Source organism: Pantherophis guttatus, chromosome 3, assembly GCF_059756535.1.
Source record: "Pantherophis guttatus breed Tessera chromosome 3, ASM5975653v1, whole genome shotgun sequence".
Lineage (NCBI taxonomy): Eukaryota > Metazoa > Chordata > Lepidosauria > Squamata > Colubridae > Pantherophis > Pantherophis guttatus.
In genome coordinates this window covers 39,606,002-39,633,719 of record NC_142065.1, presented here as the reverse complement: position 1 = coordinate 39,633,719, position 27,718 = coordinate 39,606,002, and the positions used below count along the sequence as shown (strand labels likewise).

The window sequence follows — 27,718 nt, the reverse complement described above, 5'->3', positions numbered from 1 at the left end:
GGTACCAAATAGCAATATTCACCTTATAGTCACACTGAGTGTAGCAAGCAGTTTCAGACCAGAATAATGCTGGCTTTTTTTTTTATTCATTTAATAAACCTTGTTGCAAGACATCTAATTTCATATTGCTTTGCTCCATAGGAGCAGCTAGTTTAACCAACTAAGATGAGCACATTAGAATTAAGTTATTTATCAAGCTTTATTTAACCATTGCTTCAAGCTGTGACCTCAATGAAAAATTAATTCTAAATTCTTAAGAAAATGTATGAAAAATATGGCATTTTTATTGATGTGAAGACTGGCATAATTAGAAAAGCACCTTCAATGGCCATGCCAATCCTATGTAGACAGCAAAGGATGTTTCTGCCCAAAACATGGGCTGCAGCATCTTCTTTCTCACGGTTTGATTTTCCATAACTAAAAAAAAGAATAAAGTAAACATTAAAATCAGAAAAGAAATATTAAACTCATGTGAAAGCCAAGTCCATTGGTGAAACTCAGGAATAAAAGTAACATTGTTGTTTTTGCTTTTCTTCCCAATATATTTATGTTACCACTTGAAAGTTAAATGCACAAAGAACAACAATGTGCATTTCATGTTTTATAAGCAAGAGTAGCAAGGTTTTAATCTGTGTGTATGTGTATTACCTCATTTTATCCTGTTTTTATTATTTTTATAAATTACTCAAGGCAACATGCATATCTAATTCTCCTTCCTCCTCCTATTTTCCCTGCAACAAACTGTGAGTTGGTTCGGTTCAGAGAGAGTGGCCCAAGGTAACCCAAATTGTTTTCGTGCCTGAGATGTGACTAAAACTCACGGTCTCCTGTTTTCTAGCATGGTGTGTTCACCACTAGATTAAACTGTGATTTTAAGAATACTTAAAGCCCTAAAAAGAAGGGACTCAGTGGCTAAGACATTGAGCTTGTTGATCAGAAGGTTGGCAGTTCAGCGGTTTGAATCCCTAGTGCCGTGTAACGGAGTGAGCTGCTGTTACTTGTCCCAGCTTCTGCCAACCTAGCAGTTTAAAAGCATGTAAAAATGCAAGTAGAAAAATAGGGACCACTTTGGTGGGAAGGTAACAGCGCTCCCTGCACCTTCAGTGTTTAATCATGCCGGCCACATGATCATGGAGACGTCTTCAGACAGCTCTGGCTCTTTGGCTTAGAAACGGAGATGAGCACTGCCCCTAGAGCCAGAAACTACTAGCACACATGTGCGGGAAAAGCTTTACCTTTTAAAGACCTAAAAATTGGATCTCTATCATGGATTCCTACTGCCCCAACAGCATCCTTGAAGACTTCTAACTGCACCCTAGATATTTTCTTGCAAAGAAGAATCATATACACAGTTTGCTTATGGATACATATACAAGATTTACTTAGATTCTTTGATACGATGCTTGTCTTTTGTGCTTAACTATACAATACTGTTTTGGGTTGTGTTTACAGTGATTTCACAATTTCCAAATTGTACCCCCAAATATCTAAAAACTAAAAGTTATCACTCTTTGAAAATTACATGCATCTGAAGCATGTAACTCTTATTTTCACGATTACACTATTTTGTTTAAGGTTGCACAGACAGAATATCGCCTTTATGTAGACAACACTAGAAAAACAGACACCTGAGCTATCCTCAACAGGTACTTAGCAACACTTACTCTGATATTGAAGCCCAGCAAATCACTTATAACTCCAGAGACTGCCGATAGGATCACCACTCGTGTAATATTATAGATCAAGGGATTCATTGTCAATCCGTATAGTCTAAATGGTGTATCTAACTCCTATGGTTATGAAACAGAATTATAATGCAGCAGTATTGCTTTCGTATAATAAAAAGATCATCAAACATCTTTTTAAAAAATATAGCAGATGAATACAGGCAAAGAAGCGCAAATTATTACTTTATTTTTACCTTCAATAGTTTGGTGGAGAGTTTAAGGACGTTATTTACTAGTGTGAGTTGCTCTTTCTTGTTTGGTTTCTTTTCCATCTTTAAGTACAAGTTTATCTGCAGGAGAGTTATTTAAGTATAGTTTATTAAAATTATGCAATTTTAATAATCCAGGTCTGCCTTGTAATGGCAGGGATGGCATATCCACTAAACTTCCCTTTATATTCCCTATACAGTTAACATAAACATTAACAAAGCAACTTTTATAAATTACATCATTTTTCGTAACCAGTAAAAGCAGCAGCTAAAATATGGTATGGTGTGTGCTTTTCAAAAAATATAGAACAGTCAAATACTATATATACTCATATACGAAGTCAAACTGTCTACCTTGATAACAACAGTATGATCATGAAATATATACCATAATTGGAAAAGGGAGAAGGCAATCGCTGCTTTTCCCCTATTAGCTTGAAAGGATGACAGGTTCTAGAGAACAGATTTTCCAAATAAAACCTAGATATATCCTTTAGTTGAAATATACTTTTAAGAATTCTGACCAACAGCAAAAAAAAATTACATAAGTATGCAGTTTTTAATAAACCAGAATTTGGAAAAAATAACTACGGAAAACTGTTTTATAAGACTTATCTACAGGAAAACTGAAGGAAAAGAAGATACAGGTTGCTAAAAACCTAATCATTGAAAAAAATCTCTTCGGTCTTCAATTTTCATCAAATAGTGCTCATGTTTTAGCTTCTACAGGCATTTTTGAAAATAAAGATATTGAAATTAGTTTAAATCCCCTCCTCCCAAAAAGATATTGAAATTAGTTTACATCCCCTCCTCCCAAAAAAAGTCCACAAACTTGTATCTTGGAGTTATAACTCATACACAAGACAAAAGGCCTCCACAAAATTATTATCCACTTCTTGACCTTTGTCTTACAGTGCTTGGTTTTAAAACATGCCTTTCTTCAAGACTGACAAACCGAAGCTTACATGTTGCATAACTAATATTTTATGAACAGTTCACGGATCTGCTACCACCAGAAGACAGCCTCTGGATATTTAACACAATAAACACAAAGTTAACAACTGAAAATGTGTATTTACCTTGTTACCTTATTATTTTTAGGTATTACTTTATCGATCTGTCATAATGTCAGAGAAATAGTACAAAGAATTGAAAAATACCTGTTCAGTCAGCAGAATTGAAATATTACTATATTTCTTGTTGGTTTCAGAGCCTAGGGATGCCAAACGCAACAAGAATAGGAGCAGGGCAGTTTCCCAAATTAGGAATTCCCAATTGTAAGCAGCACTCAAGAATGTCTTATGACCTTTTAAAACCTATGAAAAACAACACAACAATCAGCAAACAGACTGGAAGTTATCTTTGCTCTAGAACAGAGCTTGGTTAATAATTTCACACAGTTTCACACTGCATCCTGCACAGTAAGAACACCCCTCTGTCCAGAAGCTCTAGGATTACAAGTTAGCACAATAGCACATGCTCTCAAAGCCAGCAAAGGGGGGTGGTGCACTTGCAGAATGACAGAGGGATTTTTTTTTCTTTCATTTACTGATCCTTCGCTACCCTGCCTGTTATATTTGTCCATATCCAAATTTCTCTAGGCTAGAGAAATCCAAATTTCTCTAGCCTCTACCTAATTGTAGACGCTGATCTCTCCATTTTCTAACTTTCTCATACAAAATTGACACATTTATCTTCTAATCCACAGCTTTCCAGGTCAAAGTTATGATGAATTACAGTACAATAAATTCACAAGTTTGAAATATTGAATATTGAAATATTCAAAAGTCTGGCAAAAAAACAATACTGTGCATTGTTCCGGTATCTAAGATGTCTAGAGTTCCCCAAGGTTTAAGATGGCATACATAGCTAATATAACAATATCCTTCTTAGCACTACAATGCATTTATTACAACACAGAGGAACAGACCAGGTAAGTAGAATCTCAGTTTTGACTAGAGATGGGTAATACTGTCCAATCACAAAATTCAGAAAAGAGTCATCTGCCATTCACTGATCACTTTAACTTTATTGTGCAAACCAGGTGAGTTTCATGCCTTCTACTATCAAAGGGAAATAGCTATAATTGCAGAGTGTAGGTTTTCACAACCACCATTTATTGATTAAATGATTTCTGGGTAAATGCTACAGGAAACAATCAATACATGTCAAATATGATTAAGAAGCTTTCGGGGGTTTTAAACTTTCTTCAACTCTTGACAGCTTCATGCTTATATCTATGCACTTTTGAGGTCTTCTAGAATGTTTTGTAACCCTGATCTTTCATAGCCCAGATTAATAAGCCCCAGTCATTAAGATGGTCTGCCATCCAAGTATTATCCAGATACTATTCCTACTTTTTTTCCTTTTTTTTCCTGCTTTGGAGTGCTGTATATGTCAAAGGCCTTATTTCCTGGCTGTACTCCTAACTAGCCAAGTGTCTCGGCTGATATGTATATTTATTTTGGATGTTCTTATATTTTTAGTATTTTAAAATGTTTTCAGTGTCTTAATTGTAATATATTTTTTTGAATTGTAAGCCACCCATAGTCATTGAGATGGGTAGCTATAGAAATTGAATGAACGAATGAGTGAGTGAGTGAATGAATGCATGCATACATACATACAAACTAAAAAAGGAGATTAACAAGTGTGCAAAGTATCGTACAATATCTTTAATTTATATGCTAGCAGTAAAGCAATGTCGGCTGGTGGTTCCCAGGAGGAGAGCCTTCTCTGTGGGGGCACCTGCCCTATGGAACAGGATACCCCCAGGGATATGAATGATCCCAGATCTCCGTACTTTCCGTCGTGCCTTTAAGACCTTTCTATTTCACCAAGCCGGACTGGCATAAATTTTCAGTTTATCTAAATTCTACACTGAGGATCTTAATTGACGAGCCAAATCGGTTTAATTATTTTAAATTATTTTTATTTCACATTATATGTATGTTATTCTGACTGTTCACCGCCCTGAATCCTTCAGGAGAAGGGCGGTATAAAAATTAAATAGATAGATAGATAGATAGATAGATAGATAGATAGATAGATAGATAGATAGATAGATAGATAGATAGATAGATAGATAGATATAGATAGATAATGCTTAGGATCATCTAAGACAGTGTAGAGCCCTACAAGGAATAAGCGACACCAGTTTTCAAGCTGAATTTAGAAAAAGGCTCACAAACATGAGACATTATTGCTAATACGCAGTAGATAACTGACAAAGCCAAAGGATGTCAAAAGAAATCACTATCTGTTTCATTAGTTATATAAAGGCCTTTAATTGTGTTGATCATATTAAGCTGTGCAATGTGCTCAGAAAAATGAAAATCCCATAAAATCTCATTGTTCTAATGAGAAACTTAAATGCAGATTAGGAAGCCATGGTAGGAACAGAACATGATGAGACAGATTGGACAGGTTCAGGTTCTCAAAAGTGTGTAACAAGACTGAATATTTTCCCCTTATTTATAAAATCTATATGATAATATACTTTAAAGTAAACTAGATTGGAAGAAGATGAGTGTGGTTTTAAAACTAGAGGAAGAAAACCAGGATTGGAAGATGAACATCTTTTTAAAATTGGAAGAACCATCATTATCTTCCACTATAGGTAGTCCTCAATGTGCAGCAGTTCACTTAATGATTATTCAAAGTTACAACAGGACTGAAAAAAAGTGACTTATGACCATTTTTCACACTTAGGACCGTTGTAGCATCCCCATGGTTATGTGATCAAAATTCAGATGCTTGGCAACTGACTTATATTTATGACGGCTGCAGTATCCTGGGGTCATGTGATCACCTTTTGCAACTTTCTGACAAGCAAAGACAATGGGGAAGCCAGATTCACTTAACAACCGGGTTACGAACTTAACAGCTGCCATGATTCACTTAACGATGCCAAAAGCAAGGTCGCAAAATGGAGCAAAACTCACTTAGCAAATGTCTCACTTAGCAACAGAAATGTTGGGCTCAATTGTGGTCATAAGTCGAGGACCACCTATATGTTGATGACACTATCCTGATAGTCAAAATGTGCAAAGGCTTTAGATCTGGTAATAAAAGTTAAGGAACAAAATGAAAAGGAGGTCTAAAATTAAATATAAAGATGACTGAACTAATAACAGGTAACATAGTCAGAGAATTGACAATGAAGATTATAAATAGCTTCTGCTAGGACCAACCACTAAATCAGTGTTTCTCAACCTTGGTAGCTTGAAGATGGGTGGACTTCAACTCCCAGAATCCCCCAGCCAGCAGCGCTTGGATCATCAAACAAATCAATCCAGAGTCCTCACTTGAGGTACAAATGACCAGGCTAAAATTATTCTACTTTGGATACATTAGTTGAAGGCCTAACTCACTGGGGAAGGCTCTAATGTTGGGAAAGGTGGAAGGAAAGAAAAGAGGACAGCCATCAGCAAAATGGATAGACATAGTTACAAAGGCAATGAATGCACTGTTGTAAGACCTGAGAAACAAATACACTCTCATGAAGAAATCTAAGTTGTTATTATAAGGTGAAAACAACTTGATACCGCATAATCAATCAACAGCATATCAGTTTTAATTTACTGAATTGTATGAAAAGTAGTTCCCTCAAAAAATGTATCTCATTAGAAAAAATTACCAACATGGGGAAAAAAATCCTTGGAGACTTTCAAACATCACCCTCAACTTAATATAAATCCATCCTATTTTATGTGGTATTGATGGTCACATTATCTCTAAAAATAAACTAGAGATCTTACCTGTGCACAGCATATGAAAGCAATAGAAAGAGCCAGTAAGAATATTGAGGATACAACTACATCAACAGACCGTTGAGGGCCTCGCCTCTGGCAAAACAAACATACAAAATTAAAGTAATGGAGTATTGCATATAAAGAGCAAAAAATTTACTGCAATTCTTCACAGTTTAATTCTGTAGCAATTTAAGATCCTCTCCACAATCTGAATCTTTTGTTTAAGGCTGATATTTCAGTGCTTTTAAATCACTTACCTTTAAGTAGGAACGAAGTGATAACCAGATTTTAATGTTTTCTACTTTCTTGAGTCTGAAATGTGGGATTTCGTATTTTCTTGCTTTCCGAGCAGAAGTAATGTGACTAAAAAGTTTAGCAACCAGAAACCTCTGCAAAGAAAAGTGTCAATCAGAGCAAATTACATGCAGACTGTTATCATGTGAAAATTACAGACGGATCTTTTCTGACTGTTACCTTTCAAAAGCTTTGCAGAACATTTTAATGATACATATTTCTCTAGAACAGGAATGACATTATAAGACAGGAAACTGATGCTTGTTTGTCAAAGGGAAACATCCAATATAATAACAATATGTTCATTTTGCCACACAACACAACCAGTGGTGGGTTTCAAACTTTTTTACTTCTGTGGGTGTGGCTTTGTGGGCGTGGCTCTGTAGGTGTGGCAGGGGAAGGATACTGTAAAATCTCCATTCCCACCCCACTCCAGGGGAAGGTTACTGCAAAATCCCCATTTCCTCCTGATCAGCTGGTTCTCGGGAGGCAGAGAATAGATGGGGGTGGGGCCAGTCAGAATTTTTACTACCGGTTCTCTGAACTACTCAAAATTTCCGCTACTGGTTCTCCAGAACTGGTCAGGACCTGCTGAAACCCACCTCTTGAACACAACCATGTGGCAAAAGCAAGAGACGGTGACAGAGAGCAGTGCTTTCATTGGCAGTCATGTGGTTGTTTTATTTTTTTGACAACGAAGACTAACCTGCTTGTAAGTCCTCTCAGCAACACACATCATGAAGAAAAACATCCAGGTGAGGCAGAGGCGCTCCAGAAAAATGATCATTGCAAGAGTGATTATAGGGGGGAATGGAGGACCCCCACAAAAGATATGCAGAACTTCTTTTGCAGTCAAGGACCACATCTGCTCAAAGGTCTTTGAGTGGAAGAGTCGATAGAGGAAGGGAAGGAAAGCTAAACTGATGGTAACAATATTGCCCAGCCATTGATAACCAGATCCTTGGTGAAAGGCATTGACCTAAAGGTGAGAGAACCAGTATCAGCACTGCATACTTTACATACTATACATTGAGACATGCAAACCATTACATTATGAATTAGCGTGTTGCATCTAAAAATGCACCGTTAGGTAAGAATGGAAATCTCAACATTAGATTCAACTCAGTGAAGATGGACTGTAAAATGGCATACATGCAAATTTGCAATCATACAAAAAACATTTTCCGTAGTTTTGGAAAATGCAACCCACCGAATCTCCGACTTAAAAATCTATTCCTCCAAAATCTCACATTCTTGTATTAATCACCCAGAGCCTCATAGATAGATAGATAGATAGATAGATAGATAGATAGATAGATAGATAGATAGATAGATAGATAGATAGATAGATAGATAGATAGATAGATAGATAGATGGGAGGGAAGGAGGGAGGGAGGGAGGGTGGATGGATGGATCGATGGATGGATAGATAGATAGATGGATAGAATAAAAATTAACATATTTTGCTTATGGATGGGGAACAAGCTGCGCAGAATAGAACTGCCAGTTTTTCTATCAAAATATTCTGAATGGGCCCAATCCTTACCCTGCTCATGATGATTCCACTGATCTCCAGAACAGACATGTCTACTTTCTTGCACTCATTTCCCTCCCAGATGAGAGCACTCACTTTGGTAGAAGCAGGACTTGTATTCTGCAGCCAGAACAAGTGGTTCTGAGGAAGAAAATACATGCTGATGCCATATTCTGGAAAGTCTTTCTTTAATATGGGGAGAAACGGCTTCAAACAGCTCATTTAATGATTCTGAGCAAACATTTTGACATTAACTTCATACAGGTCAAAAGATGGCTCCTATCTGAGCAAGCATAAATCTAAAAGAAGTCTAACTTCTATGCTCATTGAGCATTTTAATGTCCCACTGTCTGTAACAGACAGTGTTGAATCTTGAAATATTTGATAATTACAAGAACAAGAATTATTAACAGGCATTGTCTGATATCAGTATATTCCAGGTAGCATGGTATCCAGGGGGTTTTCCCCAGGATTTTTGTTTTTATCACCAACTCCATATTGTCAAGAGAATGTAGGTCCATCTGTATTAAGTACCATGGTAAATGGTCATGTTTCTTCCTCTGAGTGAAAGTCAAGGGATGAATTGGTGGGGGATAAATGAGGGGAGCCCTCCTCCTGCTATTGGAAGCAGCAAACGAGGGAGTCATTGTGTCTTTGGGTATTTGAATGGATATTTTTAATGTTTGTGTGTGGAAGCTTGTTGTGAGATTTGGCTGGTTGCTGCGTTGGCGCCAAGAGCTGTTGGGGCCAAAGTGCTTCAGGATACCCAGCTTCTCCTTCCATGGATTCATGATAAGGACACTGAGAGGTTCTTGGTCTCGTGTCTGGGAGGGGGTTGGTTTGGGGGATATTATTGGAGGGGTGGAGGCAGGCTGTAACACCATTGTGGTGCTGGACATATGTTGATGTTAGAGATATGGCAAGAGACAGGGAGACATATTAAATGTTTTCTATAATGTAATAAATGGCTGTAATCACATCTACAACACTTACCAAGTGTTGAAGGCACTTGGTAAGAAATTGAATAGTGCATCATCAAATCAAGAACACTTTTTTCAGTGCCCCTGAGTTAATGCTGCTATCCTAACACTGGAAAGACTACAGCCATAGTTCCAGATTCAAACAGAAACAGCTGTCTTAGATTAGATGAAAACAGGCACACAGTACCTATTAATAATAATCAGATATTTTCCTGGATTCACAGATTTCCATCATATAAGCCCAGGAAAGGACAGCTTCTTTAAGAAGTCACCAAAAGATGCTACGTGAGTGCCCCCATCTGTTCCAAATCACCTTATCTCCACACATGTGGAATCTTGCATTTCACCGATGTATAATCAATGTCTGAAAACTTTTGCTTTAATTCCATATTCCTGTGGTCACACAATAGGTTAATCTGAACTGGACTTTTTGTATTCTTGCTAGATAGTAAACCATCTCTATTTAAAAATCCATTTTATTTATCCAGATAAAATGGCACTATGCTTATATAATTGGACAGAAATCCATAAAAAACCTAGTACCACAACTTGTTCCCAGGGAACATTCTGGAACTGTCCCTCTGATGTTTTATTTGATTAAGCTACCATCACAAGGGGGGATGCTTTGCATCTTACAGACCTGCTGGAAAACATCATCCTTCAGATCTCGTTTGCTTGCTTTCTTGTCTTTTCCTTTGGCTTCTTCACTGTCACTGGTGAAAGAGGATCGGTATTCGGGTCCATGAAGTAAATCATCCCACAACATATCTTCTGTCTCAGAGTCATGACGAGTACTCTCCGAATCTCTATGAGAAACACTACCGCTTTGAGATTCACTACTATATTGGGCTTTGGACTCCTATGAGGAAACGTTCAGAAAATAATTATTGCAATCCTAATTCACTTAAAACTAATCACTGAATTCTTTATTACCTCTCTCATAACAAGCTACTCAGGTGCAATCTTTTAATTCGTTTAAGTTACAATGGTGCCGGCACCTGAAGTGGGTGGCTATATTAAATCTGAATAATAATTTTTAAAAAGCCCAGTCCCATGGAAAGGTACCAGCAAAATCCCAATACTTTATCCTACTTTATCATGAAAACTGTCTGACACAAATTTGCACTTGTCCCTTTATCTTTCTAAATAATACAAAATACTAGTGTCAAATATTCCCATTTATCAATGCTGCAGAAAAGTTAGAGTAAGCACTAATTAAAAACATTGCCCTGATAACACTATTATTGGTGAAAATTTAGGTGCATCTTATACACCAAATGTAGCCCTGCCAACCCACTGGCCCCCACCCTTTGGCCTCTGCCTCACAGCAGTTACCTCCATGCAAGGAAACAGCAAGAAAAAACAGTTCCTTTCAGCTTCAGCACAGCCTAATTAGCACAAGTTGATTGGATCGGCCTCCCAACTCTCAGCTGATTTGCTCTCAGCTGTTTTGCACAGGGCTCTGCTGCTTGCTGCAAAGAGATGAATTGCTGGAGCAGATTTTTTTTTCCTTGTACTAATCAAGGTATATTGAAAACGAAAATGAAAGTAAAGCAGGCTGTTTGCTGTAATGAGGCAAAATTGCTCAGAGGCAGAGGGAGATTTCTTTTTCTTCTTTTCCTCACCAAAAAAGGTAGGTGCGTCTTATACTCCAAAAAATACAGTACCTACTTTCTGATGTCAAATCCTATGAGTGCTATAATGGATTATTGAACTATTCCAAAAATACTGAAATATTAGCAAAACATAGGGATTAATTCTGAAACATAAAAATGCGGTTTGCAAATGAGTTTATGTCCTGCTCTACCACTTGTATTAAACCATGAATGTTCTACACAGAAATATCAGCATTTATTTCACTCCACAATAGCGGAGAAATGAAGGAGTGTTTCTTCATGAGTTCTCTATATGAGAACATTTTTTGCTGATGTAATTTGACTGCCTGTTGTTCAATTTCAAAGGCACAATTCTCAAGGACTCCTGAGATCTCAAATAAGAGCCTGGAAATTGCAAGCACCCACATATTCTGTCCTTATGTGAAACTATAATGTGCTAATTAGTTTTGATTTAACACACTGCATAAACTCAGCTTTTAGGATTACCATTAAATGTGAGTCAGGTCACTATTGTCTATTCCCCCAAACATGATTAAAACATGGTTAATTGCCTATGTCAGAGGTGGGCAACTGTGGCCCTTTTACAACCTGTGGACTTCAACTCCCAGAATTCCACCCCTGGCCTATGTCATTCCAGTTCCACTCTCAGATGATGCTGAGAAGAATCTTAAATCAAGATAATATTTTTTTAAAAAAAGGATCAGCTGCATCCAGTAGCTTCACTTCACACAGGACATATTGTAATTTTTAATTCTAAATACCTCTTGAGGAATTGTTAGTTCAAGTTCTGATTCCACTACGCTGTCCGAATCTTGCATAGATTTCACAACCTCTTTGACCTGCCTCAGATCACAAAAAAATGAATGAAGAATGTAGACAATGTAAAATGTAGACAATCTTCAAAGCAAAAAAGATTTCATATACTATATCAAAAATACAGTATTGTACTTATTCAAAAGACAAATCTATGTGACTATAAGTAGTCCTCGCTTACCAACTGCCTTGTTTAGTGACTATTCAAAGTCATAATGGTAAAAAGAAAACAGCTTTGCAACCAATCCTTGCATTTATGGTTATCACAGCATCCCATGGGTCATATGATCAGCCTTTGCAAACTTCACAATCAGCTTTCACCAAGCAAAATTAACTTTTTCTTCACGTAAAAATGAAATTGCAATGTAATGTCTGGCTTAACAGCTGTGGTGGTTTGCTTAATGACAAAAGTAGAAATGACGTAATTCCAATACAGTCATGTAATTTTTCACTCAGTCACCACAACACTTAGTGATTGGGTTGACAATCCCAATTGTGATTATGATTGGTAAGCGAGGACAATATATATGTACATATGTATCCAAAATAACTGGGCTCTCTTGTTATATCTTTGAAGAGAATCCACTCTTAGAGAAGACCTTCACTCTTCCCTGTTTTTCAACTTTCTGTAGGGCTGCCTGGAGGAATATGATGGAAGAGATCCTTTCTTGCAAGTGACTTAGCATCAGGATCTTTCAGTGAGTGAAAGGGCAATATCCACAGATTCTATACATATAAAATTTAGGAATTAAACTATTTGGGTGCTTATAGATATAAAAAACTTGTGGAACCTCCTGGTCAGGTTGGGAGAGTGACAGTTAATAAGAAAACACAATTTACATTCCTAACTAGAGATGGTCCTTCAGAAATACTCACCAAATAAAAAAAGACTACATTTCTACCCTGTTTCCCCAAAAATAAGACATCTCCTGATAATAAGCCCAATCGGGCTTTTGAGCGCATGCGCTAAAATAAGCCCCCCTGAAAATAAACCCTCCCCAAAAATATTTAAACACATGCACAGCCAGTCTCCGCCATTTCCTCTGGTTAGGGTTAGGGAGACAGAACTGGAAATCAGATAAGACAACAAGAGGAACCCCATCTTCCTCCATGTGCCCCAAAATAATAAGACCTCCCCGAAAATAAGGCCAAGCGCTTATTTTGGGGTTCAAAAAAATATAAGACAGGGTCTTATTTTTGGGGAAACATGGTAGATACATTATTTTGTTTTGGAACTATTAGTTATGAAGGGAGAGATACAACATCCAAGCGGGAGACATACAACACTGGATCTAATCCTAAGTGACACTCAGGATCACTTGAGTATCAACCAAGAACTGAATGTTATATATGCTGGGAATATGATTTCCTCCCTGCATCACATTATTATATGAATTATGATAATTAAATATCAAGACCAATAAACACTATTTTTCTTCACATAGTACATAGTTCAACTGGAATTCAGTGCTGGCAACTATGGTAATATTAGCCTGTTTGGATAGTTTAAACAGGGAGAGGTTCATGGAAGATGAGGTTATCAGCGACTATCATTTTTTATGGATGTTTACCATATCCTGAATCATAGACAGTGTGACTGACAAATGACAGCAGAAGAAGGGTTGTTGCTTTCCAGACCATTTTTCTGAGCTTTACACATATATTATCTGATACAAAAAAAATGGGTTATACGGGCCCATGACCTCATCCAACAGAATTTGCCTGAAATACCTATGCAAGTATGTCCAAGGCAGTAATACAAATCAGTTAAAATATAATTCCAATGATATTTTGTAGTGGTACTAAATGGCCCGTTCTGTCAAATCTTCTCTGCCCAGCAGAAAATGGTTTTGCTTTTAAAATGGACTCTAAATGGATAGAAATGCTAAATATCTAATCTTAGATTATTTAATGTCAGCACTACTATATTTATCTTTATCCGTCTAGAAAACAGAATATAGAGACACTGAACAATAATTTTTCAGTTTGCTTCCAGAGATCCCTAAATAAATACCAAGGAGTATAAATTATAAACATGACAGAATATAATCTACAAATTCAGGGTTAGGGTTAGGGTTAATAATTATTGCACTTCTTTTCTGGTGTCCTACAGATATGGGGGTATTAATTAGTAATTCTAGGAGTTGCTGTCCCAATAAAAGTGGAGCATACAACAATTGAAGGCTGACCTACTCTCTTTCTTAATTTGATTAAAGTGAAATGCATTTGTTGCCTAAGTAAGTGGGATAACAGTTTTTGATAACACTTACCTGTGACACTGACTGATTTGTTGAAGCAGATGGAGAAATAATAGAAGACTTTTTGCCCTGATCTTCATTTACAATTATACTAGGACCACCTTCTACGCTTCTGCGCAGCAAAACTACCTGACCCGCATTATCTGTTTCTTCCTCACTTGACAACTCATCAGAAATGCCTGAATGTCTAGAAATAGTCTAAAAGAACATTAATCAGGATTAACACAAAGTGGATGAGACAGTTTCACATTCATGCAATCTATTTGTACCATAGTAACTAACCAATAACAATTTATTCTATAGCACTACAAACAAAATATATAACACAAACAAATCTATACTGTAATACAATGTTACACGCTACATGTTTACCCAATTTAGAAATGATTAATCTAATGATATGATTGAAAAACTTCTCCACAAACACTCCTGTTTACCTGATGTAGGACAACTGTATGGCTATGGATCCATCTATCAAGTTTTCCTGCAGGCAATTCCATATATACTTTCACTATTATGACTGAGAAGTAATGTTAAATTATAATCTAGTACTGAGTTTTGAATCTTTTTTTATCTCTGAAACATATACCATTGCTTTCAGCCTAATTTAACTCATATAACCGCTATGAGGATAAAATGAGGAAGAGGATCTAAGTGCAATATGCCAAGCATTTCCTTGAAGGAAAGTTGAAACAAAAATTATAAATGTTTTTTTCTCCTTACAGGGTCCCAATTAAATTCTTACATTTTAAGAATTTATAAATATCATTTTAATCCAAGATGTATTGTTGAAAGAAGTTAATTTTAAGTTTAGTATAGAAAATATACTGTTTACTTTATCAAGCAATATAACTTTATCCAGAAATTATAGCATGTAATTGTATTATATTTTATTTTCTATAATTAATGATAGTAATATTATCTGTATTTACAGTATAATTATAAAACTGTTTTGGAGAGGTTTCCAATATTTTTCAAAATTCAGATGAGTGGATAAGATTTAATCTGTGCAGTATTGTTCATATTGAGAAAATCTGACATTTGCATCAAGCAAACACATCAAGTTCAAACTTTACCTGCTTTCTATCTACATTTAACGGTATTTCAGAATCCTTCGATCGCTGAAAACTGTGTTCAGATCTGGAGATCCTGCGTTTGATACCACTGCTATGTTCCGTTTCAGTCCCTTTATCGGCTACCCGTTTTCCCCTTTTCATCCTATGGAGGAAAATGCATGTCTTCCTTATTCACACTTTTAAAATCAAGACATAATTGAGAAGACACAGAATTTTCCATGATTTATTCAATCCAGCAGTTCTAGAAAGACAATTTGGCAGGCCCTTTCCAGAAATGCACATAACTGGCCATAATAAATACATGCTGTAATCTTGGAGCAAGATCGAAATCAGAGTTAAAATCCAGTTAAAATTTCAGTCGTATCTTCTAAACCAGGGGTCTCCAAACTCAGCAAGCTTTGCTGGTTGAGGAATTTTGGGAGTTGAAGTCCACAAGTCTTAAAGTTGCCAAGTTTGGAGACCCTTGCTCTAAACAAACTGATATTACCAACCGTACCCTTCCCTGCTCCTTCGGCGCAATACTGAATCAAACAAGCCGCTGATCCTGGATGAGGACTCCAAGGGCTCCTCACTTCTGCTGATTTTGTCAGAGGAAGTATAGACGTCACCTCCTGCAAATTTGCGGGTTTTTCTAGATTAAAAAAAATAAACAGCATAAATTTGAGTCTGATAATAAATGTCCCCCTCTTCAAAGCCACAGAATTTTTAACGTATCTGTACCAGGGAATATAAATATTACCAGATGCCAATTATGAATAAAATACATGTTCATAAAGATATGTCTTTTGAGATTGCCATAGAATTTAGGATGCTAAAAATACCACATAAAGGAATTAAGTATCTATCATGCCCAAAGACACCTTCTAGAAGAGATAGGTGGCATAAAAATTTAATTAATAAGTAAAATAAATAAATATGTGCATATGCCCATTAATACGAGTACAAGGAAAGAATCTATAAGCCCAGAATTGCTGTAGCAGGGAAATGGGAGGTTTCTAAAATAAGAAATAAATAAATACATATTTATACATGTAATAATGAAAATGAGACTTATCCCAAACAGTTTCTTTTCACTTGATTCTAGACTGAATTGATGATTCTGGTATTTTCTAGTATTTTATACTAGATTTCACTTTCACTACCCCATTTGTACATTTTCTGAAAAATGTTAGCAACAAAGTATGTTAAAAATTCCTCCATGCATGAAATGAGGAGTGTTTAAACTATATAGAGTTAACTGTAGCTAATACCACCTTTTAATTTTCTGACTAAAAATACTAGCCATTAAATTAAAAACTGATGAAGTACTATGAAGGAGAAATCCAGATCTGTAACAATGCCTCTAATGATAAAGGGGAAATACATATTTGTGCTTCACTGATAAAATATCTGATTATATCCCACACAGAGGTCATGTTAGTTACAGTTCTGTAAAAATTAAATATGAATTATTTTCATCAGTTTGTTGTTGATATAACACTCTAAACATCTCAGAAGTCAGTTATCAAAGGAACTGCTTCTTCCTCTATACATCTATTTACATACATACATAGTTTACTGATTAGCCCACAGGCCATATCAAATACATCTAATTAATATTTGCTGAGTATATTTTGCTAACTGTTCCTATCCTACTCATATTAATCAATCTGTGACACAGAGATAGGCAGAATCTATAGCAGAGAGAGCCTGTTTGAAAAAATATTCTGAGATTAAGCAAGATCCTACATGAATTATTTCTGCAAAAAATTAACCTAGTATCCCCTTGATTTTTGTCGACTTTTTTTCAAAATGCTCAAGCAATAAATTGATTGTTTTGATTATGTCATGCTTTTGTATTTCATGCTCATGCATATTATCATTTCATGGAATGCAACAGAAGCGTGTCCTAACAGCTCTGACAGACTTAGTCCAATCAGCTAAGTAGATGAAATCAACCCATTCCTGGATGCTATCTCCACCACTATGGAGAATCTGCTTTGATACATTTATACTCAAGAGTATAAATGTATCAAAGTGATATGTAGAGTGTGGATTAATACATATTCTTAAAGTTAAATATGAAAGCTGTAATTTATTAGAATCTATTAGAAAGGTAAAACAAGTGTAAGCAATAAAAGTCCACGCAAAGACACAATTCATATAATGCATATTATAAGAAAAATGGCCTTTAAAAGCAGGATGCAAAGAAATATTCTGATTTGAAGAGGAACATTCCTTCCAAGTTACAGACATTCATCTCTCACCTCCTTCTTCGACCAATACCGCTCCCATCACTTCCTGAAGATTTAGATAACTGAGTTGATACTATCTGACAGTGCACAGTTCCCATGAGTAGCATAAGGCACAATGGTCCAATGATTTCACTTGCACTCACTATTGGCATTATGGAATATAATGTAATTGCTACAACTGAAAAAAAATGTATATGAATTAACTAACAAGTAAAAATAGAATTTGTACTACACTTATACTAAATATAAATGCATACAATGTAAAAATGCTACATATAAAAATTGCACTGACAAAAATGTTGCAATACTTCTAAAAATAAAAGAAATGTAATATAATTATATAAAAATATAATTAAGGAGTCTGAGTGGCGCAGCAGATTAATGCTAGTGTTAAAGGTAGTATTTAGCTTCCAGCTGCCTGCAATTACTGCGAGTTCAATTCTCACCAGGCTCAAGGTTGACTCAGCCTTCCATCCTTTCTAAGGTAGGTAAAATGAGGACCCAGATTGTGGGGGCAATAAACTGACTTTGTATAAAATATACAAAAGTATGAAGGCTATTGCTTAACGCCTTGTAAGCCGCCCTGAGTCTCCAGAGAAGGGCGGCATATAAATCAAAATCAAAATAATAATAATAATAGCCTCCAGAAACTAATATATATGTGGCCTTAGCAGTGAGTTTCTCCTTTGCTAATCGTGTGGTGAAAAATATGGATTTAGGATTTATTTATCATGGACAGATATTTAACATCAGACTAAGTATTGACTGTTACTCCTTTCCCAGATTAAGGTACCCTTAATGCAGATTAAGGTACCATCAGATCTCAGAAAGACTCATTTCTGAGATCTAATGGTACCTTAATCTGCATTTGCTGAGTTCCCTTCCTCAAAACTTGGCATGATACAAATTACAACTATTTTAAATGGAAATAGATATTGGGGCTATCCAAAGCCTTCAAAACAGGTGTTTTATATACAGGAATGGTTGTAAATGCACACATATGAAAATTTACACAAAATTTAAAAAGTATAAAAACTAAGGAAAAAAAAGAGGAAAAAGATATATAACAATGAAAGAAAAAACTGAGAAATAGACAAGAAAAAGAAACATCTAAAGAAGTAATTCCAATTTTCTTTGCAATCATTACTAGCATGATTATTATCATTTCCACCCTGCCAAATTACTTATCTGAGTTTCCTTGTTAGCATAATTTCTACTACTCCTACTCACCTTGTAGGAGGTATAGTACCAACAGCCACATAAATATACGCCAAGAAGTGACTTGTATCCACCACTGACTAAAAAATGGGAATAATATAACTCGCACAATTCCCTTCCTTGTAAGTGATGTCCAAGGAATTTCAGGTTTAGCTTTGGCAAATGTGGAACCTGAAAATTTTGAGAAATGAAAACAAGTAATTCAAAAGATAATCAAGAAAAGTGCATTAGCTGTTATTTTTTTCTTACTCAAACCAAGATTCTCTTAGAAAATGAGAACTGTGAGACAATTATCCAGAACTTTGGTTGGACATTCAATATTCTGTTTTCAGTTTTGGATGATATTTGGGGCAACAGTGGAAGCTCTGAACAGAAATTTGGTTCCAGCACCAAGCTGAAATTTAATCCATACAAGTCAGATGTCTGTTTTCAGGCCTGATTTAGCACTGGAATAGAAATGCCAGGATGGAAGTCAGATTGGGAAGCACCCGCCTCTCCCCTTAAGAAAAGAAATCCAGAAGATAATGGCAAAGCACTTCTCCCCTATTGACAAGAAAGTTTCATGGTCATGTCCACGAAACAAGCAGGAGTTCAGTTTTCCTTTAAAGATACTATACATTAAGAAATCTAGTTAAGAATTGAATGCTTAGTCTGTTTTGGATGGGGATACACTGTTTTTGAAGGAGAATTTTTTCTGTTCCAGGGTAGCTAGGATTCCTTGTGATCTTGCATTGACAAATAGCCAATGTAGAAGTACTTCTGTAAAATTTTGGCAGAAGCACTACCTCTCCTATTTTTTGTAGGAATGTATATGTTACAAATATTTTATTAAGAAAGATTATTTTTATAATATGCTCTGCATAAGGGCACAGAATATTTCAAAATGTCAGCTAGGTACAAAACACAGCCATCAGAACATTATCTTGGGAGGAATAGAATTTGCAATATTGGGGATCGCCAAGAAGTCTGACTTTACTAATTTTACATAGGATCTTGAAATATTTTGTTTTGCTTAAATATAAATCTTTGCTACCTTTTAAAATGTCTTTTGGTTTAACTGGCTTTTAATTATTCTAAACTGCCATGAAAATCTAAAAAGCACAACAGATATTTTATTTATAATAAAATTATAAATAAAATAAGACAAGTACTAAATACTATATATGTATAATAGGTATTACTTGTCATCACTAACTGCACAGAGTATAAATGTTTTGCAAATTTAAAACAAATGATTAAATTTTCAAATGGTTCATACCTCTTATTAAATCAACATCTATCAAGTCAGGCTGTATGTGGCCTTTCTTTCTGGGTTTGCTTTTGAAGCCCTGCACATTTAGTAATAAACAATTAGAATATTTTATAATTAATAGATTGTTTCCCTGATCTCACAGAATACATATTTTATTACAATTACTCTTTCATAGTCATGTTCATATGGGAAGCATAGAATAACTTTCTCCAATTCCCAGCTCTAAGGGTAAAAAAGTAAGGACTCCCTGCAGATTTTACTCTGCTAGTCATTGCTAATTCTGGGGAGGCCTCCGTTTCAAGGCCATTGAGCAAGCATTATCCGAAGACATTTCTAGTCATGTGGCCAATATGACATCACAGAGCACTGTTACCTTCCCACCAAAATGGCACCTATTTATCTACTTGCATTTATATGCTTTCGAACTGCTAGGTTGGCAGGAGCTGGGGCCAGGACAGGAGCTCACCCCATCTGGGGAGCTCGGGTCTCGAACGTGGACTGCTGGCTTTCCAGCTCCACATCTTAACCACTGAGCCACCGAGCTTTTAGGATTTTTTGGCTTGAGAATTCTAGAAATTGTCATCCAATACCACATAAAGATTAATCACTCAGGGAAATGCTCTATCAGAGAATATCAGCCATTTTTTTTTTCATATAAAGATATATGAGCAAAGTAATCATTGCACATCAGATAAACCTCACTGGCTATAATACTGCCACTGCATTTTAATTTATAAATGTACTCCCGCATGCCTTTGCTGTTCAGAATCTATCTGAAAAAAGCAGTACACTGTATAAATCAAGTGCTTGACATTTCTCTGAAAAGATATCTATCATAATCAGGAAAATAATAATACTTCTCTAGTAGAAGAGAATTTATGTAACTCAGGTTGAACAATGGAATCTTGGTGCTCTCTGAACTTATTTGCTTGAGGATGTTTCATTACCCAACTAGGTAACAACATCAGTGCAAGCGAGTGTGGGGTTTCTTCCTTGCTTATACACCGTAGCTTGCCCTGCCAATGTCGATGGGGGTAGTATTTTCTCCCTGGAAGTTCCTTGTATACTATAGTCAGTGTATAATTTTCTGCCTGTTTGTCTTGTGTTGATCCCTGTTTATCTGGTTGCTGGAAACCATGTGTTCTGATCTTTTTGTTTCCTTTTTATTGGTGTGGTTAAAATAGAATATCTCTATATGTCTATTGATGGCTCAGACAGCTGCAAGATTTAATAATATTTTCTCCCCTCTGTAGCCCCAGCCAAATATCAACTTAACTATTACTTAATCAGAGTACTGTAGTTTGAAATGCAATTGTTTTCAGAATTTTGAAAAATTAAAGATAGTCATATCTTATTCCACAGGTGAATACTTTCCATCAGCAGAATTATAAACATCAGATACAGTCTCTGACGCTGACAATCTCTAATTGCCAGATTCTCATGACATTTGACTATCCATAAATAATGCATGGAAGAAACTAAAACAAGTTTTAATTTGTATCTTACATGTAAACTTAAATATTAATAAAAGCTAGGATTTTCATGTTCTTCACAGAATGTCTGCTGTTTAGAATCATAGCCAAAAAATTTTTTTATCACACTTGGTTTTCTATTTTATCACACTTGTTCCCAGTCAGTTACATCTACACTACCAACTCTTCACTGCAGTACTATACAATGTCTTTCTGATTTCTCATAACGCTTCTCCATCAACTCAGACCTTGATTCACTTATGTATCCAAACACCCATCAAGCACAGTACTCCCATTTATGACGATGAGGAAGTATTACGGGACTGTCTTTAACAATTACATGGTAGAAAGTCAATGAATACTTTACAACTTTCCACTTTAATTAGATATGGGCAATTTTAAATACAAAATACTATATTCATTGAATCCCTCATATTTTACATGGCATTCTATTTGTTACATACAACATATGTCAGCCATGTCATTCCATAGGGCCATAAAATAAAGAATTAAGAAGTTCAACAAAATTGTCAGCAAAAATTTTTTTACCTTCATCTCAGTCTGTTCTATGGACTTTTCCCATATTTGTTGATCATAAGCTCCAATCTGAAAAAAAGCAGCTATTTCTCATATATTACTTCAACACCAATGTATTAGTAAAATAATAACATTTAAATATTTATATTTGAGTATTTACAAATATTGGTATAGAAATTTGATAAATAAAAATAAATTTACTGAGTTATTTCCTAGAATTCTTCTATTTAATACTACAGATATAGAAAGCAATATTTTGAAGAGATTTTATCGATGTTATTACAAATGAAGAAAGAAACAAATGTAGAGTTTGTACAACTGCTTAAATGTAAAAATGAAGCACAGAAAATATACATACAAATCTGATAGTAGATGCAGCTAAGATAAAAAATCCTAAATTATGTCTGAAACCAAGCAAAAGAATCACTCCAAATATTTTGACAATAGCTCCAATAATTTTTTGTTAAAGAACTGAAGCCCAAACATTTAAAACTACCCTGGTTGGCAATTTTTAACAATGCTTTAAACAGTGTGCAAATTCTAAAAAAAATAAAAATAAACAACCCCATAGTTTAAAGCTATGATGTAATCTTAACTACAGAGCAAATATATTAAGCTCAAAAAAACAAGCCTAAACCTGACCTTTTTTTGGTACCAAGCGATGGCGTCTTCATCATTTGAAGCCATTTGGTTTCTCAACTGCCAACTCAACTGTACAGACATAAAGAGAGTTTATTATAGAAACCTAAAATAGAGATATCAATAATAAGTATTCAAAAACAAGTTACAGCATTCCCAAATTCATTTCTTACCTCTTCTATTAGGTAAGAAATGCATAGCTTAGACTTTTAAAAATACTTTGCATAATAATTCTGTGTATTTTTAGTAGAAATATGGAAAGGGATACAAACTCTCTTTATAAGGAAGACCCACCCTTTCATTTCTTTCTTTCTTGCCTCTAAAGCCTGTAGAGCAGAGGTCTTCAAATTTGGCAGCTTTAAGGCTTGTGGACTTCAACTCCCAGAATTCTCCAGCTATGCTATGCTAGCTGGAGAATTCTGGGAGTTGAAGTCCACAAGTCTTAAAGCAGCCAAGTTTGGGGACCCCTGCTGTAGAGCAAGATTTCCCAAACTGTAACGTACCCTTTCTTTGGAGAGGTGTGGAGTGAGTCCAGGGCTGGTATGAGGAACCTTTTATATGGTTACAATAAATTCACCTTTTCCACTGTATTGATTTGTGTTCATTTGGCATTTGGATTTTTAGGAGAGGTGTATATATTAAGATTACACTAAAGGTGGTAGGGAGAGTTTAGAAATCCCCACTGAGTGTATATACCTGGTATAATAATGTTATCACCAGAGTGGACATAACTACATTTTCAGTCTTTTTATTGTGGACTTGGAAAGTTTAAAGAGCAAAATGAGTGCCTTAGATTCACAAATCGTTTTATTCTTTCCCAAATGAGAAAGATGGTCTGGAGATTGTCAAAATATAACTGGGGGTTTCCATGTGGCCGATGGACATTATTCACCCTGACTGAAACAGACATGTTTTAGGAAGTAATCATCCCCCCTCCATCCCCAATAACAGCAATAGCACTTAGACTTATATAGCGCTTCACAGTGCTTTACAGCCCTCTCTAAGTGGTTTACAGAGTCAGCTTATTGCCCCCAACAATCTGAGTCCTCATTTTACAGACCTTGGAAGGATGGAAGGCTGAGTCAACCTTGAGTCGGTCAGGATCGAACCACTAACTACAGAATTCCCTCACTGGCTGGAAAGGAGAGTCCAGTTGTCTGTTAAGTCACTCTTCCTTCAGTTATCCTCAATCCTTAGCAGCACTCCTCCTTACCAATTAGCCTTAACAAGTGATTCAAGCCCTTTTAAACACTGCCATTTTAAACTCAGGGCCTTCTCAGCTTCATCCTTTCTGTCACTCATTTCATCTGGGTCTAATTCCCCCCAAAGTCTTAACCTTTTCCTATACCACTTCCCTTGTTGGTTCTGGCCTCAGCCTTCAGATCCTTAAATGATCAATCTTCACTTCTCCACAATACCTAAAAGAGCAGCTCCAGGACTCTACCTTTCAAAGCCTCTTCCTGTTACCGTGGAAACAGAAGGATGCAGCAGAAGAGAAGGCTCTCAACTGCTTTTTCCTGGATCATCATGTTGTGGCAGACAGCATTAGCCAAGTGCTGCATCCACAGATCCTTTAGTGCAGTTCTGAAGGAATGTGGCAAATACCGCAACTGATCAGCAAACTAAGATACAGGCAACTGTACAAAGAAGGTCCAAGCTGTAGGCTGTAGTGATACATGTCCTGGGAATTAACAAGTTGTTGAGTCCCATTATTATGAATTTAAAGGGCAACAGTCATTCATGGGATTGGAAAAGAGGGACATTGTATCAATGGCAAGTAGCAATTGACAAGAGAAGGGAAAATTAAAATTATCCTGGGAGTCCAACGTTGTCTGATCACCAAACCTAAAAAGGTGTTTAGAAAGAACTTAAATGAGACACATTTCTAATGCAACATTCCTATACAGTTTTTCTCAAAACACATGCATGTTACTGAAACATCAAGAAATTCAAGCATACACGCATTTGCAAATTGTAGGGATCAAGAAAGCAAGTCAAGTTTGTTTGTCTATGCAGAAGAATGGTATATTAAAGGCTGTAAAATAGATTCCCTTGACTCCAAAAAATTAACTGTTACAATATTTAGAATAGAATAACAGAGTTTTTAAAGCAATCACACTATTTTTTAAATATAAATCTTGGTCAAGAAGCAGCTAGCAATAGGGATACGAAAAAGCCCAAAAAATCCTGCGAGGTTCAATTATGTGTGTTTATTTCAGTCTATTACCAGTTGAGTTATGTTGTTTCCTTGCTGTGAATGCTGCCAAAAAGAAAGTAAAAGTAAAGACCTCTAAGTAAATTCAGAAAAAAAGCAAACACTGCCTTCCACTATCTAATCCACCTGTGAAACTTAGATAACTTTTATCTAAGATCTGGCTTTGTTTTGTAATCCAATGCTTTGTTTTGTTTTGGTTTGGTTTGGTTTGGTTTGGTTTGGTTTGGTTTGTTTTGGTTTGTTTTGGTTTGGTTTGGTTGGTTTGGTTTTTTCTTTTCTTTTCTTTTCTTTTCTTTTCTTTTCTTTTCTTTTTTCTTTTTTGAAGTACATAAAATGGAGGCAAAGTCCCTTCTACACTTTAACCCTACCTGTTCTGAAACTGGCCATTATGCATAAATAACACCCCAGAAAATAGTATTCTTGACTTCTATTAGATGGGAATTATAATATTAGCTTATATTATATCTACTCAGAAGATTTGACTTGCCCACAATAATGGCCATCTTTTGGGGGGGGGGGGACAACCAAAAATGCTTCCCCACTATCTGGAGAATGAAAATGAGAAGAGTTACTTTTTACAATATTGCAATTTACTAATGTTTATACATGTATTTTTGTCACTAGTATTGCTGATAGATTTAAAACTCTTCACTAATCTCATGTTATTGTTAGAAAAGCCTTCATTGATGGTTTGTCTCTATGTGTTGTATCTGATTTTGCTGAAATATATTTTCATACTCTTCTCTAAGGAACTTTAACATAATGGCTCTCTCAACAATTATGCATTTTAACAGAATAATCCTAACAACTAAGGTAGGCTGACAGTGAATAAAACTTGTTATAACCAATGTGGATCGCTATAGACCAGGCTGATACATTTGTTTTACCTGCTTCCATTATGTCATTTGCTGCATGTGTATGTGTGGGTTAGTTTTTATATTGTGCTCATCTTTGAATATGTATAAATGTGGACATTAATTTACAATTCTGAATAATTCAACATTTGTAGGTAGCAGAATTCTATTATTTCCACATCATAATAGAGAGAAGCAGGAGGGACGGTAACATTTCAAAATAACACTATATGGTTGCTAAAGTTATGAATAACATTTTATTAACTTCTGGAGAAAACGTTTTGCACCTACCTTTGAATACAAATAGTATAATGGTAGCATTTTTAAACTAGGGAACCAGGAGGGTAACTGGGATGAAAGTTGAAAAATGCCAAGTGTGTGTGGGCATATAATCCTGTTTTTAACCAGTGGAGTCCCCAAAAGCAAAAGTCAGATAAAACAATAAATTACAAATTGATACACCATCATTGTAAGTTGGTAGGCCTTTTGCGCAGTTAATTTTACAATCGATAACATTAGTCTTTAAGTCACATTTAAATGGGTTCAAAGAACTTCATAAACTAGTATCTCATTTTAAGCCAATCAGATTTGTAATCACCAAAATGCACAGATGCTGATGTTCTAAATAGGCTGATTAATTTACACAATAATCTTAAGAGAGTCTGGTACATTAAAGTAAAATTCATTACTGCACTTAATCTTTGTCTTTGGAAGTCTGCAGTTTTAACTGTATGCAACTATCCCTGTAAATCCTTTTCTTCTAATCGTGGTTGTTGAAAAACTGAATATGTGGAAGGGCCATAGAATATTTTATTATATAAATATTAACTTAATCAGTAAAAAAAGTTTTCTTTGAAAGAGAAGAAAATGGGTAGCAAATCACTTCAATTTGGATATATAAATATAAATATATTAGTGTTCCCTCTATCGTTATGAGTGCTAGCTATAATGAATTAATATGCATAATAGATAAGGGTAGAAGAGCAAATAAATCATTTCCATCACTCTTCCAAACGTGTCCAAGATCAGTCATCAAATGGTCATAAATGTATTAAATGAATTTAATATCTTGGAAGACCATTCCTATCTATAGGGCAAGAATCAGCACATATCAGCAAAAGTGCACATCAAAGTACTCTTAGCGAAGATGCCCAAAATCAAGTAAACAACCAAACAGGTTTCTGAGCACTGGTTCGATTACCCTAGGTAAAGAAACCTGCATATTTGAGGGAAATTATCTTGTTTGTTTTTTTAAATATCCTATCACTTTCAACAATTTGAAGATAAGCGTGTAAATTTAAAATTTTAAATATAAAAGGAGGTAAAATCAGGGTAAGCTCACATATTCGACCTATGACTTGCAGTTGCCAAGTTTGAGGGATGGTCTAAGACTCCCAAAGCAAATCCAGAATGACGTTTCACGCATTGTATCTCAAGGGAATCTTGTGCATTGGAAATCAATGTATAGTTTTCAGTTCGGCAGCCCATTTCATGAAATCTCTTCACAGCATCAACGAAGATACTCACTTGCCATCTGCTTCCTCGACTTTTAGCTTTCTCCACTGGATCAATTCCTTTAAACCTTGCCTTTCAGCGTTGCTATTGTAAGCCCCTTAGTTCAGGCGTCTCCAACCTTGGCAACTTTAAGCCTGGAGGACTTCAACTCCCAGAATTCCTCAACCAGCTTTGCTGGCTGGGAATTCTGGGAGTTGAAGTCCTCCAGGCTTAAAGTTGCCAAGGTTGGAGACCCCTGCTTTATTTTATCCCTGCCCTCTAAGCCTCAATCTTTTCCTGTATCGGCTCTGGCTCCAGACATCTCAACTGCCCCGTCTACCTTTAATTCACAAACGTCCCAAGAGCGCATAGTCTTTAGGCGCTACCGTTCGCTCTCTTTCTTACCGTTCCCTCCCCAAAAAAAGGCGACCGGAGAGAGAAAGAGTCAGCGTCCTTTTCCTCTGGACCATCCAGTTATGACAGGCAGCATCAATCAAATGTCGCAACCCCGATGCTCCTTTTTGCTATTTCGTTACGGAAAG

The 27,718-nt window shown here is 35.9% G+C and overlaps 1 protein-coding gene across 6 annotated transcripts; it reads right to left on the bottom strand.

The window, feature by feature from the left end:
• Positions 1–180: 180 nt before the first annotated feature.
• On the bottom strand, positions 181–27,718 carry PHTF1 (putative homeodomain transcription factor 1). 6 transcript variants are annotated; one of them, XM_034414278.3, is made up of 20 exons: positions 27,582–27,718; positions 24,058–24,458; positions 22,617–22,685; positions 21,987–22,043; positions 19,972–20,041; positions 18,726–18,884; positions 17,508–17,673; positions 15,758–15,892; positions 15,262–15,403; positions 14,198–14,383; positions 11,876–11,953; positions 10,139–10,357; positions 8,531–8,659; positions 7,691–7,963; positions 6,948–7,079; positions 6,697–6,783; positions 3,097–3,252; positions 1,922–2,017; positions 1,665–1,790; positions 181–417 (listed from the first exon to the last, which is right to left on the bottom strand). In XM_034414278.3, exons 3-20 carry the CDS (start codon positions 22,659–22,661, stop codon positions 397–399), a joined length of 2,277 nt encoding a protein of 758 aa, XP_034270169.1. In that variant the 5' UTR covers positions 22,662–22,685; positions 24,058–24,458; positions 27,582–27,718; the 3' UTR covers positions 181–396. The 6 variants fall into 6 exon arrangements, with proteins under 6 accessions (XP_034270169.1, XP_034270172.1, XP_034270171.1 ...); XM_034414281.3 differs by having other exon boundaries at positions 24,032–24,458; positions 27,582–27,661; XM_034414280.3 differs by lacking the exon at positions 27,582–27,718 and adding an exon at positions 27,210–27,345.